General features: G+C 41.6%; 2 protein-coding genes across 6 annotated transcripts in view; one reads left to right on the forward strand and one right to left on the reverse strand.

Annotated features, from left to right (window-relative positions):
• Positions 1-9214, forward strand: part of elf1 (E74-like ETS transcription factor 1) — a 40050-nt gene extending 30836 nt beyond the window's left edge. For all 4 annotated transcript variants that reach the window (XM_034884028.1, XM_034884027.1, XM_034884030.1 and 1 more), the window contains 7 exons: positions 2299-2473; positions 3313-3417; positions 3539-3700; positions 3825-3908; positions 4487-4679; positions 4879-5226; positions 6216-9214. In XM_034884028.1, coding sequence (XP_034739919.1) covers positions 2299-2473; positions 3313-3417; positions 3539-3700; positions 3825-3908; positions 4487-4679; positions 4879-5226; positions 6216-7014 — 1866 coding nt within the window. In that variant the 3' untranslated portion in view covers positions 7015-9214. The remainder of the gene's footprint in view (positions 1-2298; positions 2474-3312; positions 3418-3538; positions 3701-3824; positions 3909-4486; positions 4680-4878; positions 5227-6215) is intronic.
• A 4463-nt stretch (positions 9215-13677) lies between these two features.
• Positions 13678-18745, reverse strand: part of tnmd (tenomodulin) — a 47371-nt gene continuing 42303 nt past the window's right edge. Inside the window, exons 6-7 of one of the 2 annotated variants that reach the window (XM_034884038.1) lie at positions 18113-18207; positions 13678-13920 (exon numbers count right to left, since the gene is read on the reverse strand). In XM_034884038.1, coding sequence (XP_034739929.1) covers positions 13711-13920; positions 18113-18207 — 305 coding nt within the window. In that variant the 3' untranslated portion in view covers positions 13678-13710. The remainder of the gene's footprint in view (positions 13921-18112; positions 18208-18745) is intronic. The other variant, XM_034884039.1, reaches the window with a different exon arrangement.

An 18745-nucleotide genomic window follows, 5' to 3' on the forward strand; every position in this document is an offset into this window, starting at 1 on the left:
CAGTTCTGAAAGCCCCACCTTATTGCTATTTTAAACCTTTGAACAACTAGCTCTTTTTTCCACAGTGATTATCTTTCACATTGCAACATGCAACATGCAAAATACAAGGCTAGTTTGAAGGTGTTCCCAGCAAAAACAGAACCCAGTTAACATCAAAACAACAGCAGAGACAGCAGCCTCAGATGTCTGATGCTCTGTCAGCAAACTGTGAGGGACTCAGACTCGTCTGACGGGAGGGGAGTGGGAGGTGCTGCTTTTTCAGGAGCTCAGCAGACCAACACCACACACACACACACACACACACACACACACACACTTGACTCTCACTCAAGGACAGCAAACATAATTTAGGCCCAGGAGAGGAGATGTGGTAGCCTCACTGTCTAGCTATCTGATAATATGTCTACCAAAGACTCAGATTAATGGGAAACATTCAGTGTATGTCAGTGAGACATTGACTGTAGTCAAAGCAAAACTTAGGGTTTTATTAGCCCCTTGAGCTGGTTGTTGTTTATCTGCTCTATTCGCAGACACCTACATTATGTATAGTGTCACAAATTACTATTAAAGAATTGTTGTGTAGTTACTACTGGTCCTGCCCGGGAGGCTCAACCTTTTAATACTGTGTCCAAATAATGAGCCAATCTGTTTCATGGTTAAAGTGTAGCCGAAATGGGAGTGTATGCATTGACTCCATTGCCTCCTCTTCCCACCCCCACGGCTCAAAGCCCAGACACCTGGTATGCCCCAGAGGTCCGAACCAACAATGGGCACTTGTGCAAAGAGACAGATAAGCCTTTATACATGTTCCTCCTACTGCACCTTTTCTCTATCCGGTTCCCCCTTTAATTAGTTCATGACTGTAAAAAAGTGTTCTTAATTGATAAGGTACACTTACCACAAAGAGGAAGAAGCACACACATGTATATGTAAAGATACGGGAAGGCACTGGAAAAACATTTCCATTATTTGTAATACATCTTAGTCACCCCAGTCAACAGGGCAAATTCTCAAGTTCCAGTTGATGTATCTTGTTATTTGTAGGGCAGCATTGTAAGTTACACCCTGATTACAGGCAGCATGGTATCAAGAAGGTGTTTGTCCGGTTATGCAAACAATTATCTTTTGTTCGAACACACAGCTATTTTCTTATACTTTTAACTTAAGAAAATATATTCAATGGAGGCTCTTCTCTTATGCCTGGTGGGCTTAAACAGTTCTGTTATCAACATTTGATGTGTTTCAGTGTTTCATTGTGGCTTGGACACAATACACTAAAAGCTAAATCAGTTTGCATGGACATGGTAAAAGAAATGATTTCACTGTATTGTTAAAGTGTAGTCTGCTGCCATCTGCTGGTTATTTTGCGTCAAAGTACTTGGCGTACATAGTGTCAGTTTTGTTTTATGCTTTCTGAATCAGATCTGCCTCTGATGTTGTATGTTTTTCATACACTTTGAAATAAACAAATGGACAAATGTTGCTTCAGGCTACTGGAACCAGAAAGAAACAAGAGTTTTAGAGGACCACATGTCTGATTTATTCAAAGGACTGAATTAGTCCCCATGTCTTTCCCCATTGACACGAACCAAGCACCCAGTGAGCACTTTTGACCCAGTCTGTGTTTGAGGAGCTCTCAAGTATGTTGGGCTTTGCAGTTGTTTCAACGGTTTGGCCCAAGCTCCAGTAATTCCCTCTGTCCCTCGGCTCCTTCCTTCATCTGCCTGAGCCATGCCTGAAATGAGACGGCAGTGTTAGAATTCCCAAAGCACGTTTAGGACATGATGAAGGGTGTGCTCGCCTGCAACTCACGATCGATCCATTAACATTCAATTGGGCTAATATAATTTTGGAGCATAAGCTTAACTTCTCAGGAGAAGAAGGCCAAATCAAACAGCTGGTTCCTGTCTTCTTCAGCAGGTCCTTGTGGACTGCTGCAAGACCACAGAAATGAGCTCTCCTCCATGCTATGTGCCTCTAAATTTGCTGAAATTGAGAAAGAATCTACAATATTTTACAAGGCAATAAAAATAAGAGATCAAAACTGGTTACAACAGTAAACGGATGTCATCTGGGGTTTTTCATATTGCATTTATGACGTGTAGTGGAGGAATTAATGGTGTTTTTATTGCATATATATATATATATATATATATATATATATATATATATATACACACACACACACACAGTCTTTGCACATACATCATTCCCCTTCCTCCCTGTGATAGCTCATGTGTTGCAACATCTCATACCTTTCTCTCTGTCTGTGTGTGTGTGTGCCCTCTCTCTGTTCAGCTGGACGACCCGTCAGTATTCCCAGCGGTGATTGTTGAGCATGTGCCTGCAGCCGATCTGCTGCAGGTCTATTCCGGCCTGGAGTCTGACGAGGTGACCAACGGCATCATGGTGGACACCACTCTCCATGTCGTGGAGGAACCTTCCATCTTGGTGGGAGGGGTCGACCTCTCAGGTAAAGATATTTTACTTCACTGTTATTTAAAGAGAACTGTGCTCAGTAATGCACACACACAGTAGACAAGTGTTTAAGTCCAGATCACAGTTGTGGAAGACCATGTGAAGCAGGAAAATCACAATCTACACATATGGTCTTTGCTCAGATTCACAGCTAAATCCTTTCCCTTTTTTAATTGTTAATGAAACAAATGGTAATCTTACTATCTATGCAGTGCTATACTTTACAGGTCCATAATTTCCAAGATGTTTCTTACAAAAGAACTGTGATTTGATACTAATTATTAGGAAAAAAAAAACAGTGTTTAATTGGTACACTTACAATAAATTAATTACAATGAATCACATGCAAAACACAGAGAGTCTTTAGTCAGTGCACAGTACAGTGGGTCAGGCAACTGAACATGCAAAATGTGGTGATTATAATGATAAATTATTAGAGAGAATTATTTGAAGCACATTCTTCTTTTCTTTAAAATGAGTCAAAAATAACATTGTTCTTTCTAGGAAAACTAATGATAAATATTAAGAAATTATTTGGTAATCACTGGCCTGTAAAATAAATCATCTATTTACACAATTTCTTAGACTTTACCTGCATTTTTGTGTTTTCGCTTAATTCTGTATTCACCTAGCAACGACAATCTCTTGTTTGTGTAAACGTCCCTTGGCACATGTGAAATTGATCATAATGTTAACCTTTAAACTCATTTAATGCTAGCCACTCAGCTGTCTCAGACAAAGAGCCAGACATACAAGTACTCAAATACCACAATATACAAAGTAGTTTCCCACAAGGATTTCACATTGATGAATTTGTTGTTGTCTGGTGGACAGAAACAACAGTCTCTGGCCCAGATGACAGCATGGAGACAAATGAGGCCGCAGCAGCTCTTCTTAACATGGAGTCTCCAAACAACATTTTGGACGAGAAGCGTATGAGTAAGTTATATTGCATATTCTACATTTCAACTTTGAGCTAACATCAATCCTATTTTGAGCATGAGAGACATTTGTTATGGACTATTCATTCATGGTTTGTCTGGATTATGTTTTTGTGTAGTTCACACCTACGGCACTCTGCTGGAGTCAGACCTGACATACACCCCTTTGAGGCCTGATCAGATGGATAATGATGCCCTTGACATGTCCCTAGATGAGGACACTTCATCCATGGATGAGATACCCCAAAGGTGTCCATTAAAACCTCAGAAAAAAACCAAAGGTAAAGCTGAGTTGTCTTTTTCCTCAGTTACCTCTTGTGCTAAAATTTCAGTCTTGTCGGTAATTGGATGTTTTCACTGTGACTTCTCAGTTTATAACGCACAACCCCTCAATTTGAATTGTAGTGCGGAAGCCGCGGGCGGTGCGTCCCTGCTCCCCCATCACCACCCCTAACCTGCCACTCAGGAAAAAGAGCAAAGAGGGCAAAGGTAAGCCTCACTAATTTGTCCGCTTCGCTGTAATGAGCCAATAAAAATCAAGGTCTCCCCTCCTCTTGTGTGCGCTCTGTTTCCTCCCGTGGAGTGTGAAAACAGCAGTCCTCAACCCCTGCAGTCCGGCGGGGCTGAATCTGGTCAAGTTAATGGATGAGGGGATCTCAGGGTGCTGGGAAACAGAAGTGATTGCAGGCTGGAGGGCACATTGATGTTCTACCAATAGAAGCAGACTAGTGCTGCTTGATGTGAACCCTCATTGCACCATACAGTGTGACACAAAGGGGAAGGGGCTGGAGACAACAGGTTAAGCTGCACACATAAACATCACCCTGTCATGCTGTCTGGGATTCAAGTGACTACTGGGAGCATTGCTGTTTTTAACCACTTCTGGCCATAGAATCTCACAAATTAGAGTCATCTACTCCCAGGCTTGGTATAATTAATTAACTTCCAAGGCACACATGCAACTGACACGACAATGGTTATTAGAGACCATGAATGTCCGATGGGCTTGAATGTTAACAACATGATTTAATTTAGTCCCCCCCCCCCCCCCCCCTCCATATTTGCAGGCAGCACAATCTACCTGTGGGAATTCCTTCTGGCTTTACTGCAGGATAAGAACACCTGTCCCAAATACATCAAGTGGACACAACGAGAGAAAGGCATCTTTAAGCTGGTGGACTCCAAGGCTGTTTCCAAGCTGTGGGGCAAACACAAGAACAAGCCTGACATGAACTATGAGACCATGGGAAGAGCTCTCAGGTAAGGGGAACATCAAAATGGGCACCACTTTTCAAAGCTTCGTCATCATGCACATTAGCTCCCATTTAGCTCTACACCCAGAAGACATGACTCCACAGATACGTTCATAACAACACAGTGATTTTAGGAGGACATTAAATTTGAAGGGTTATAATGTCTATAATGTGATGAACTACTCCTTATCTAATTTCTCTTGTAGGTACTACTATCAGAGAGGCATCCTGGCCAAAGTGGAGGGGCAGCGACTGGTCTATCAGTTTAAGGAGATGCCAACTGATCTGGTGGTAATTGAGGATGAGGACACAGGCTCTGATGTCAATGTTGGCTATGGAAATCAGAGACCTAACAACGGGCGGTCTATGGTCCGTGGAGGGTCCAAAGGGCACGGGAGGGCTCAAGGTCAACACCAAGTCTCAGTGAAGCAAATGAAGAAGGAGCCTATTGATGAATATCTGTACCAGGAAGACGGACAGACCGAGCAGCTCCTTCAATCTGTCAATATGTTGCAGGCCAACCATGGGTCAGCTGTCCAAGATCAACATATGAGGTACGAGATTCCCAACCTTGCAGTGACAATAAAACTCAGGGAAGTCAACGTTCCCAATCAGAGAAATTGTACCAGCACAGCTAACCAGCTGCTGGCTGTAGCCTTACATGATTTAAACAGAATTATCTAACAGAAAATGCCGTTGATATAATATGAGTCGAAACGTTGTATCAGATTGTTGGAGCGGTCAAATATCAATATCACTGTGAACCTCAGATCTCAGATCCTCAAATCCAACATTAGACAGGAGCTTTTGCTTTGATACCAAACAACTTTTCACATGAGCCTTTAAGGTGGGAATCTTATTTATTTGGTGGCCGTGGAAATTCACAACCCCTGACACATAAAATTACTCAAATCTGGTGGTCATACACACACGCATAAAAATACTCTTGTCCTTAGAATTCACATTATAAGACTCAACCCATGTTGCATTTTATTAATGGCTGCAACTTGAAAGGGAATTCTATCTTGAAACCTTGTCAGCTTTTCAGAAATTGAGGTAAACTGTTTGCTCAAACCTTTGATGTGGAGGAATGGACCCAGTAACAGCAAAACACGTAAAATCCAATCCAGTAGCCGTGCAGTACATACTACCTTTATAAATCTTATAATGCTCATTTGTTGTTGATGTGTTGACCCAGCTGTTTGGTATTCTTAGTTTCTTAGTTGTTATACTTGCGTGCACAATCAATGTACTATCAGTCATCTTGCTTTTGAAGCTGTTAAACATAGCCTGCAGTTAGGAATCAAGGAGAATAATGACTTCTGCATTACAGCTGACAATGCAGTTTGTTATATTAATAAGGGCATTAGTTCTGCTGTTTAGGATCATAGCTGTGCACTGGGAAACTTTCTTAATAGGGTTTCATTAAAAAATAATCCTTTTCCATATTTGCAATGCTACAAACTGAATATTTAATTACACCAGCTCTGTCAGGGAAGATGAAGAAACACAAGTACATAATCAGTTATTTTTGTCTATTCAGGGCAATGACTGCTCCTGCATCAGTTCCTATGGTCCTGACATCTCCCGGCTCTCTTCAGTCTGTTCCCCTCACCACGGTCATGGCCAACGGGGACTCCTGCCATTCGTCCCCCCCTCGGGTAATTCTCCACACCATGCCCTCCACCATAGCAGGTGGTAAAGATGTGCTCACCATCCAGACGGCCTCTCTAGCAGGTGGAGCCAACAGCTTGCACGATGGCCTATCTCAGCACCTTTTGGTCACCAGTATGGGCTCCACCGCCTCTTCCTGTTGCACTTCCCCTCCAGGAGTCATTAGTTCCACCTCTTCTAACCTCAGCACTATCCCTCGCCTGGTCACCATCAACACAACATGTGGGCAGACCATGGTGGCACAGCAGCCAGGAACCGTAATTGCCACTGTGCTCAAATCCAGCGACTTCTCAGGGCTGCATGTCAAAGAGGAGATGCTGGACCCCAGCTACTTCCACTCAATGGTGAACGGTGACCCATCACTGGCAGAAAATATCTTTGAAAAAGAAGAGATTGAGATAGGGGAAGCAGAGCTGCAGTACAGGACTGTGATCATTGATACCAGTCAAAGCCAGGGCTATGAGGCTGCGAGTGAAACTATAATGAATGGACATTTTTCCCAGAGCAGCAGCCCTGGTGAGGGCCTGACCCCTGTAGAGGAGCTGGAAGTGCGTGGGGAGATGTCCCTGCAGCCTGAGCAGGGAATGAAAGGCCTGCAGGAGCTGCCACTGTCTGTCCAATTGCCTGCAAACTTTGTCCAGATAAAGACAGAGCCTGCAGAGGCTTAGGGCTGCAGGACACAAGCTCAACCAAAAACAGCAATTGAATCCATTTTGACCACAGACTTAATGTTTTCTTTTTGTACCACAGCGATCTGATCAAAGATCAGAGCGAGGGATCTTGAGGCATGCGCCTCTGGAAGGTTGGTCAGTACAGCCTCAGGATTTATTGTTTACTCACATATTTTGTGACTATGTGCCTAATTTAAAAAATCAAAGGAGTGTTTAGGTTTTCTAAAGAGTCACTTTTCCGATTTGGGACACTTTTCCATAGACATTAACATAAACAGATACACATACACATACCCAGAAACACAGACAACAACCTCCCCCTCCAGGACAACAGCCATTGGATAAACCTGGGATACCTGTCTACCAAATGTGCCAGTTAGTCATTTTCTTACCTTGAATCTCATTATACTTGTATGTTTAAAGCGGAGAATGCAACAAACCAAAACTGTGGATTGAATGCCAAATGGTGCAATGAACTCAGACTTCGTAGAACGTGCAGGGGACGTGTGTTTAAAATATTAAATAAACAACATACAGATTTGGATGCTGTTTCACAGTGTCCAATCCGGGGAAAAAACACACACATCTCAGAGTTTAATTGAAGAGTGCCTTACAGGAAGTTCAAATAGCTCAAGACTTTTTTGTGCAAACGTCTGGGAATAAGATAACAAATGGACTAAATGGTTTTTCAGACCTGTAAGAACGGACTACTCATTTATTTTCATATATACAAAACAGGTATGCATTCACTTTCTATTAGTCCTGGCCTTAAAACACGGTGTTACTATGGAAATGGGCATTTTCTGTTCACCAAGGACAGTCCAACATTAAAAATGTTTGTATAGAATTGCAAACTGGAGGCACAGCAAGATAGTGAGGCACAAACGGAGGGAAAGAATACGTGGGATAAAACAGATTTTATCAGCTTCTGCTTTAGAGGCTCAAAGGTTTAAATCCTGTTGAAATGAAATATATATGAATCTATATATAGATATATACACACATATATAATATACAATTGAGATTCAATTTTAAGGCCATAGTGAATTTATTTATTTTGTGATTTTCTAAATTCTGTATAAAGAAAGGCACGTTTGTCTTCTATTTACGTGTGTAAACATGAGGGAAAATACAAAGATTATGAACCTTAATACCAGGAAACTTATTTGGTATTTTTTTTAAGACCAACATTTTTTTATTTGTATAGCATTCCATATAATCACCTTTGAGTTTTGGACTCGAGTGCTCGGTGCAGCATAATTATTCCACTGTTATATTCTCTTGTTGTAGATATCCTCTGTTGTGTGTCTGATTTGAACGTGCTTTGGTTACTTCTTTTCAACAGACGAACCTCTTTACCTTTTTCAACAGCATTAGAGACTCTGCATTTAAAAAGATTATGTTCTGCAAAAAGTATCAAATGTATCAATCAGTATGTCAATCATATCTCAAGTTTCTTTAGTTATTTGGTACAAAGACGTACCAGTGTTGTTTTCAAAGCTCCTCTCCTTTCTTCTCCTCTCTCCCCTCATTTGCTCTGGCCTAGTCTCCTTTCTTTTTCTCTTCTCTTCTTATTTTTCTCGTCTCCACTCCTCATCTCCTCACATCTTCTTTCATCTTCCTCACCTAGTCTCTGGTCAGTCCAGTCTGTGCCTTCTTTATTTGCTGTCCCATATTGTTAAGGAGCTCTCAGGCCAGCCATCCGATTGGCCCCTCTGTCAGTTAAATTGGTTGTATTTTCCACCTAGACTGTAGCTGAAGAGTGAGGACGTTCAGACATACTGACCCACATCTGATCTATCACCTAAGGACATGCGTTAAACGCTGCTTTACAACCCCCCCATCAGCCAAAGGGCACTGGGTCTGCAAAGACACTCTGAATGTATACTTAGTGTTTAAGTACATGCACATGTTTGACAATCAATAATTACACTGGGTTCAATTTGCATAGAAATCTGTCTTTGAGTGGGGATTTGTTGCCTTTCTTTTCCTTTTTTGTGTTTTGCATATTCCCATATCTGCCCTGCCTTTTGCCTAAAGCTTGTTGTCTCTGAGATGTTGAGGTATGCCCACTGCTTATTTTTAGTTGCTTCTATTGTCTTGGGGTTGCCAATTGCATCTCTTATTCTGATAGAGAGTAGATTTATAAGAAAAAGTCAATGTACTAATTAAAAACAAAATTCTCATCACTGAATAACCACTTTTGTTGTTTTTATTGCAGACAAAGTGGTTTTGAAATTATGAGGCACAGATAAATGTCACTCAAGTTACATTTTGAAAAAAAATTAAACAGAAAACTAAATTAAACTTGGAAACAAATAGCTTGCAAGGGGTTACTATGTGAATTAATTTCTTTTGTTGAGATAATGTAAATTAAGCATTTCTGCCTCAAAGTCGTATTGTTGGGATGTTGCAGCTTTGAGGGACATTCAACCACATGTCATTTGAAGAGAAAGAAAACACGACTGGAGGGAACTGGATTGGAGCCATTAGCAGGCCAGAGACTGATTGGACTGTACTGAAGAGGACTGCTTCTCCAGTTGCTGTGGGTGGATTCATTAGCATGTGACATGCCCAGAACTGAAGACAGCCGAGTCTGTCACCACAGCTTGCAGAGTGAAGTGTGTGTTTGTGTGTGTGTTTGTGCGTTTAGGCTGTGGCTGCCGTGTGGGAGGGTTACTGCCTTGGATTGATTCTGTTAGAGCATGTGTTGTGTGTGTGTGTGTGTGTGTGTGTGTGTGTGTGTGTGTGGAGTACATTGGTTTGGACTGAGTGTGTGTGTGTGTGTGTGTTCAGGGTCGGGAAGAGGGGGTTTGGTGGTGTTAAGGAAGCTGTCTGTTAGCAGCTTTTGCCTACTGTTGTAACTCTGTCTACACGCACATGCACTGTTGTGTACCACTCAATATAATCTTGCGATAGGGTTAAAAACACACACACGGATGCACACACACACACACACACACACACACACACAGAGCCACCACAACAACCTTCTTCACGCCAACAAACCTTTTACTTTTACAGTTGGGTATATGGTTAAAAATGAGTCTGAAAATCACCAACCAACAACCCTCCATTACATCTAAACGGACACTTTGCTTTTCTGGTCAGCGGTTTATCGATCACCTGCCGTATGTTAAACGGAGGCTGTTATGGAATACTAAAATAATGAGGGGCTACTAGCAGCCGATATGTGTGTGCTATTCCTTTGGTTAGTGAGTCAGAGACCCTAAAGATGGAGTGAGAGTCTGGTCCTGGGAGGGGAGGACTATTTCTGTGTCGCCTCCAGCCACTGACACAGCGCGAGTGTTTACTGCTGTGCCATGCTGCCTCTCACAGTGGGAGCAGTTGAAGGATGACGGCTGACATTATTGTGCCTCCAGCCTGTAGCAGGAACAGTACAGGGAGAGCTTATTTAACCATCAGGTCACCAGACCAACTGCAACATTACAGAGAAAAGGGGCTGATGACTGCAGTTGCATGGCCATTGTCGTGTAATTTGTCTGTTGCCAAGGTTAGATTTAAAGAGACCGCTTTTAAAATTTGAGGGTTTTCTCAGAGAATCAACAGTAAATTTATTTACAACAATGTAACGTAGTTTTAAAATGTAAAAAATATGAAAAACAACGTCTGGTTTGATTTTGCAGCAGTACACCTCTTTCTGCACAAGATGGCACTGGTAATACACGTGTCCTGAGCAGAGCCTGAGCATCAGTCTGGATTGGAGAAAGCTATTCCTTCACGTTAGTAATCTAAATACAGACACTCCTCATACATTGGTTTTCACTCTCCTTCGCCCCAGAATAGCAACTCATTGATCTAAATGAACGGGAGACTATTTGAAATAAAAATAAGCAGCTGGGAGAGAAGTTTCACTGCTTTTTTGATAAGTAACAAAAGGAATTAATTCACTTGTGAGCTTCAATGATAGTGGCCATTCCTCAGGCCAGGTAGGCAAAATCCTTTGAACTGTGCCAACCTGGTAGACGCTCACTATCTCTGTTTTTCCTGCAGAGTAGTCAATGTCGTTTGCTCTCCATCAAAACAAATAAACAAAATGCTGGAGGGGGGTTCCTAGACAGTGTATAAAATGCATGAGAAACATTGTGCAGGGCTTCATTTGAAATGATATATTCCTTCATTCTGGAATACAAGGGAGGTTTTCACTTTCACAGACCCAAGACTATTTTGCTTCATATCTAATGTAGACTATTAACCCATACAGGGTATACATGAAAATGAACCTTCATTTAAATAGATGTAAGGGTATTAAAACGCGCTATACTATTCTAGGTCTCCTCCATGATGATTCTTAATTGTGAGAAGTCTGCACTTTCATGGTTAATATTGGACTTTTTGTCCCATCAGACACGAGAAGCTCTGAGAGCCAGCTGTAATATGTGTATCACCCTCTCCAGTCAGGGTGAGCCATCCCTTCCAGACCAACTCTCTTGGGCTTCCACGGCAATTTCCTCTCACGACTACACAAAAGAGTCCTCAAAGTCCTCAGAGACCTTGGTAGATAGACAACAGACAGCGCGTTACGGAAAATAACACTTTCTACTATTTCCCAATGTTGTGAAAGCAAAAGCTCTACAAAAGCAGCAGCAACCAGCTTGCTGTATGCATTACTTTAATAAACACTCAACTATTTGATGTGATAAGCGAGACATAGTAAGAAATGAATTATATAAACAATGATTTTATGAACTTTTCAGAAATGCCTAGAGGCTTTGCTGTACACTTGTCAGTTTATGTGAAGTATGTTTGCAATTTTTGCATTTATTAACTCATGCCATAGTTTTTTACTTATATGTTGCTTTGGGCTATTGACATAATTGATTTAAAAATAACAATAAGGTTGAAGTCTGAGTTCCATTTATGAGCATATCCATAAAACATTTACATACAGTAATATGTTTTGCCCTTTTTCATCCTTTTTGCTGCAAACTATTGATATTACTGATATTATTATTACACTGCCAATATAAGTCATCAACCAGCTTTATCTTTAGTAGGCAAGGTGCTCTTTTATTACTGTAAAAATGCATTATTATGCATCAGATACACAAGAGAGACTCGGGTTCTGAAATAGAAACAATAAAAGCTTGTATATCTAGCTTTTTCTTGTCAATTTGACGCTAAATGTTTTTGCTAATGTGCAATGGGACTAATGGAGACGAGACCAGGACATCTTATGGACTGCATGAGTCAGATTCAAACCCACACATCAACTTTCAAATCACATTGCTTCCTATGATTTTACAACTTACATTATTTGATGAAATGACGTTTTAATTGGAAAAGAATTCATAAAGACACAGCAACATACAGAAGCTCTCAAAACAAACTAGGACAACATGAGTGCTCCATTTTTGTCTCTCTGTTTAACTTTTAAATATCTCACATCGCTTCAATACTCTTGGGCATTTATACACCTTGTTATTCTGATGACAGAACATCAATTGCAAATGCCTATCTCGCTTGCTTATCTGTTACTTTCAGATGAGTGTTATTTCAGTTCGACAGATTGAGATGTGGTGTTGCAGATTAAAATCGCCTAAGCAAAGAAGAAACAGTTTGAACAGTAGCACTATTTAAAGAATGTTGTGGATTGCAACAAGAGGGAAAACAATGAAGCATAAGACAACAGCAACTACATCATAAAAGACAGATGAGGTCCGTACATCTTCAGTTATACTGTACCTCCTCAGTTTAACGTAACATTAAAAGCCGATAAAAGAAATTGTTCTGAAAGCCAGAAAGAACTTCCTCTAATTGTTTTATCTTGTTTTAATTTGTGTATCTGTTTCTTTCCCTCATTTTTTGTTAAGTTGAATATATTGCATATATTATTCAAATTGTACGTGGATATAGAGAGGGTTTTTCATTTGCTTAAGCAATAAAATTAAACAGATCACAACAACGGAGACAAAACATACATATTTAGTTGATGTGAATGCACCACTCAGACTTTTTCATATATTTGCGTACTGTAAGGACATTTCCATACATACAGTATTAGCAGAACAAGCCTGTTAACCCATTTGTTTTTACCCTGTAAAAAAAAAATGAATGAACAACAAAATCAGGACAGAGTGCTAGCGCAAATTAGTTTCTGGTGACATCTTACAAACTAAATTGCACCCGTTCAACAGAATCAAATAGCAAGAATACTAAATGGGTAGATAAGCGACGAAAATTAGACAGCTGTAAACGAGCAATGCCTTTTAAAGGTGCACTATGAGTTCCTGCATTTCAAATCGTAGGCATCTCTCCTAGATGCGCTAGCTGCCTGCCCCCTGAGAACACCATGAAAAAGCCCGGTCTCGGGAGACAATACAGTGGTCTTAAATGTCAAACAAACACTTGGGGGACAGCCTGTGCACCAAAATACAACAAACCACTCCAGCCAATCACCAACAAGATGGTTGGGGGAGAGGGTGGGTGTCGATCAGTTTGTCATGACAGTTACGGGGAGGGGGAGGAGTTGCATGGGACAAGCGAGCTTGCTCTGTTTTGTTTTAAATTTACTTGGAACCTCAACAGATGTGACCATAAAGGAACTCATAGTGCACCTTTAACAAAGAATCAAAACACTTCAAATGCCATTTAGACTGTGGCCCAACTTTCAGATTGGATAGAAACTGTGTTAGTTAGTACAGTTTAAATCTCAGACAGCACACGCCCTCTTCAGATCCTCCCCAGCATGCGGGCGATCCACCAGTTGCACGGCATGACAACCTGACAGATGACCCGGCCTCCTTGGTAGTAGTATGGCCACGGGTTGAAGCCACCCAAGGGCTCATGGTAGCGGCGGCAGTAGCGGTAACCACGGCGACAGTACTGGCAGCAGTAGCCGTTGTCATCCAGACGGTTATCCAGCTCAATTCCAATGTCTCTCTGTAGAGGACACAGCAGTGGGAAGGGTTACAATCACACACACATGACAAATGCCAGTCCTCCCGAGGCAAGGGCAAGAGAAGAAGAAAAAAGAAGAAGAGGAGGGGATGGCATGAATAAATGAGCCTGTTTTGCTTGTAGATCAGCAGAATATATGTAAAAAACAAACAGGAGTGAAACGATCAGAATTGATGTCTGTGAAAATGCAAAGTTGGGCCATGCTTGATGACTGTGACAAAGAGATCAAGATAGCGGGCAGAGTGAGCAAGCTTGATTTAAGCTGCGGGAGCATAAAACATGATATAATACCCTTGACCTTTCTATTATACCAGAGGTAGCATGGCTTCACAATGCCCCATTGCTGAATCCAGCATCCACAGCCTCTCTACCCGTGCTATCTTCAATCAAAGGGACTCTAATGTTGATAGGTACCAGCATAATTACACTATTTCTTTCATCTCTGACCTCTTAACTCCCTCGTCCGAAGCCCACACTCTGCACCAAAATGGCAAACCCTCCTCCAGTAGAGCATTCAAATTAGAGCTCCCCACGTCTTGGCAGCCTCCCTCTGACCTTGACTTTAAGTGCATGGCACATTCCTAAAGCAATTAGCAGAGTAATGATCGCCTAACAAGGATTGTTTCATTTGCTCTTGCTGGCTGTCTCTGAATTTATAGAGGGGCAAAATGAAACCCAAACGAAAGGTAAATTGGGTAGAATTAATGGCCCTTGGATTTTTCTATTGTTCTGGTTGGTTCATGGCCTCATAGACTGGTGGTGGGGGGGGGGGGGGGGGGGGGGGGGGGGGGGGGGGGGGGGGATGCCATGCCTTTGATCAAGAGCAACTCCAAATGGGCTTCGGAGAAGTGCCACTTAACTCACCTCGCAAGTTGAGGCAACTGCCCTCAGTGTGCATTTGACCACATTTCAATCTCTTTTAGTAAATGAATCCTTAGAGACAATCCGGCGCTGTCTCGTTAAACCGCTGGGATCCAGGAGACGATGACTTCACATTAAGAACAAACTGGCATTCAAGTGCTTTCAGTGAGTCAGCTACATGTAATAGTGCAGAACAAAACACATCCGCTACTGGGAAAAAAACAATGTGTGGGAATTGTTTAAGAGGACAGGACCCGCAAGAGCACATGGCTGAGTCCCTTTGGTCCCCTGCTAGATTAAGAGTGGGAACATGAGGTTTTCTTGCATCTACTCTAAGTCAGTGGGCAGTCAATCAGAGTGGTTTTGCACACATTTTTTTTTTTTTTTTTTAATGTAGCGGCTATAATCACGTAACAAAAAATCATCATGAGCATGACTCCTAAAATGTATAACATGCATTTCATGTGAGCTATGATAAATCAAGTAAAATTACACACTTGTGAGACATACTTAAAACACATGGACAGACTGTGACAGATGATATCTAGGATAGCTGGGTTTGATGTATTATTATGACAAGAGCAGGTAGGCTTTTAATGATTTATTGTTTCAGTCAAGTTTCAGGTCATCAGCTTCCAGGCAACAATCTGTTATAGAAACAACACAAAAGCTGTCAATGGACCAATGATAATCTTATCTGCTCCTCGCAGCCCAAACTGGGATGTTACAAAATCTGGAGCTCCGGCTCAGAAAATGAAGAAATTGTTTAATTCAAATGATGCGGTGTTTATCAAAACAAACAGCCAATAGGTGGCATTGTACCTTAAAGACAATTAATCAGAGCTATCCTTTTAAAACAGAGGGTACATATTAATCACTCTGACTCGGAGTTGCCGTCTCTAGTGAGACGCTGCGGTGATAAGAATTGTTCACCTTGGGAAATCTGAGGCAGTCACTCAAAAACAAGCAGCATTAATGAAGAGTAAAAGCCATTACCCCCTTGCTGCATCTGATTTCATCACACACTCCGGCATATACACACACACACACACACACACACACACAGAGACACCTCTGTGCATAATATGAGGCGCTGGATATGAATGAGTCTGCAGAGTATAAAAACTGCGTCAGTCATTCAATAAGATGTAATGAATCAAAGCACGACTCCTCTAATCTCCACACTTGTTGGTGTTATTTCACACACACTGATCACCGCTCTTCATGAGCTTGAAGCACACGCCTGAATGTGGAATTAAATCTCATAGCAGAGCTAGTCACATTCATTCTGGGATCAAAACAGCGGAGATAACATTTCTGTTTCATACCCTGCTTTGTAATACAAAAACATTTTTTATGTAGAGGTACAGGATGGTCACAACGCATAAAACTGCCTCACCGCTTGATCCTGATCTCCGATTTTCATCTCACAGTGGCGTGGCATTGGATGTAATTGAATGAGCATGTAATCATGTATTTCAGTAAACACTGCCTGTTCAGAAGAGTGATAAGGGGCTTTAGCTTCAGTGTAAAGATTTCTCTGCAGGCACAAACAGCTCCTGCAATCATGGATTTGAATTCCTTCAGCTTTTTACACTTGTGTTATAAATTAACAGCCATCTAGGCTGACCCTGAGTGTGGTCCAGGTTTAACACACAGTGCAAACACTTTGATGCAGGCAGAAGCACACGCAAAACCTGTTTCCATGTCTATGTGAGGTCAACTCATATTGGAAGCCCCTCCTTGCTTCATGGGTCAAGGAAAGTGATACATCCCGTCAGCCTTGTCAGATGGTAGTTATTCAGTTTGAAATTTCCAGGGCCACCCCTGATACACACTGCACTCTGACATGGCAGCTGTGGCAAAGGTCACTTTCATATATCTGTCAGCCTCTGTCACAAGGGCTCAAACGATTATTCTGCTTTACAGACGTAAACTGTGAAAAGTTCTTAAACTCAGACTTAAGAAACGCAGATGAAGTGAACGCATATTATTATGTGTCAACATGTGTGAGCATGATGGATGAAAGGATGTAGGTGGAGGGCTAAATAGTGTGAGCAGCCAACTGAGTGTGTATGTGTGTGTGTGTGTGTGCGTGTGCGTGTGCGTGTGCGTGTGCGTGTGCGTGTGTGTGTGTGTGTGTGTCTGTGTGTGTGTGTGTGTGTGTGTGTGTGTGTGTCTGTGTGTGTACTTGGTTTATTTTTTGACTGAGTGCACTTAAACAAGAGGTCTGGACAAGGCACATAAAAATAAAAACAAAGATTTGGCTAACACATGTGGCATCCCTCTAGAATAAGCAAGAGTTCAGACTCCCAATTACAGACTGCTGCCTGCCCTCTGCTTGGCCACAAAGGCCTTTATTATCGCCGGTCCCACAAACAGAGCCTGGATGTGCTGCTGGAACGGATTGCAGTGGTATGTATTACTCAGCTGATAGTGCCAGAATGCTTCAAAAGGAGAGACAAGTTTTTCATCCCCTGGTATGTTTTAATTGCATTGCACTGCATCTCCTGCCGCACATGACGAGGGAGAAGACACAGGAGGCTGGGGGAGGAGAATTGAGGAGTTGAGCGGGAGGTTCTGATAAATGTCAACATTATAGGACGTCTCATTTCTCTGTGTGTCTCTCACAGTTTCTCACAGCTCTGAGAAGCAGACCGAGCCCGACTCATTATCCTTGAATTTAGCTTTAGTGGCTATTCACCTTTGAGTATTGAATGTATGTGTGTGGGATATCGTTGCACCTGTGTATGTTTCTGATATCTTTAGTATGCACTTGCAATTTCTTTGTGTCAATATGAGTGCATAATTCCTGTGTCATCTGGTTTATATGGGTTCGCCTCAGTGTCAGGGATGATTAATCATACAGTGTTGAGCGGTTTACATCAGAACACCAGAATATGCCACTTGGCCTTTTCAGTCATTTTATATGCTTTGATAATTAAAGCATTATTAACAAACATAACTTATCTGTGAAGTAATGACTGACCTTGAGAGTGCTCTTTCGCAGTGCCTCAGAAAAAAGGAAGTGAGAAAAAGAACTAACGGGCGCTGTAGGCACAAGTTTCTGCCTTTGAAAGGCTGGATATTCCTCTCAATTAATGGAGAGACATTAAGGGAGTCTTCAATGAACTGGCCTTACTTAAACAGATATATAGAGCAATTGCTATGCCCTCTGGTGCACAAAGTCAGTTTTAACATCAATTAGTGAGTGATTTATATGCAGAAAGAGTCGAGGCAAAGCTGGAGCTGATTGAAGTGGCTCTACTGTAGATTGTGGTGTGGCTGATGCACCGCAGGGGGGCCTACTTACATAGTCGTTTACGGCAGGGTGGTCCAGGACGTCGCGGGTGACACGCTGACCTGGGGCGTCTGCGTCGAGTTCATCCACATTTCCAACCTCAGCATCTGAGAGAGTGGGAAAGAGAGGAGCTGTTTATGTTCTTGCAACAGTTTTTCTATTGTAAGTAAAGCTCTTAGATTAAATTTTGGCTCGCACACTCTATTTTCCCAGTGGCTTGATGTTAATTACTTACATTCAGGAGAAATACTCTGGAATTTATTCCAAGCTTTTTCATGCTTCTGTTTAACAATGGTTTTGTTTCTGTTGTGATCCAAACATACAAATAACTTTCCACAGATCCTAATTAGTAAAGCCTACACAGCCTTTTGAGGAAAATCCCTAAAAAGCAAATCTCCTGATGACTATTACTAAGTAGTACATTTACTTAAGTTCAGTTTTCGGTACTTGTACTTACAGTACAATTATACTTAACATTTGCATTATCCAACATCCTGTACTTCTTTGTTCAGATTTGGTAAATACTTTTGGACACTTTTGTCTTTATATAAGCTAAGGGAGGTTTAAAGGGAGTTTATGATCCACAATTTCACTGAACCTTTTGATTTCTGTTACATTTTTAATATTAACTCTATCTATTAATAT

This window comes from Etheostoma cragini, chromosome 10, assembly GCF_013103735.1.
Source record: "Etheostoma cragini isolate CJK2018 chromosome 10, CSU_Ecrag_1.0, whole genome shotgun sequence".
Classification (NCBI taxonomy): Eukaryota; Metazoa; Chordata; class Actinopteri; order Perciformes; family Percidae; genus Etheostoma; species Etheostoma cragini.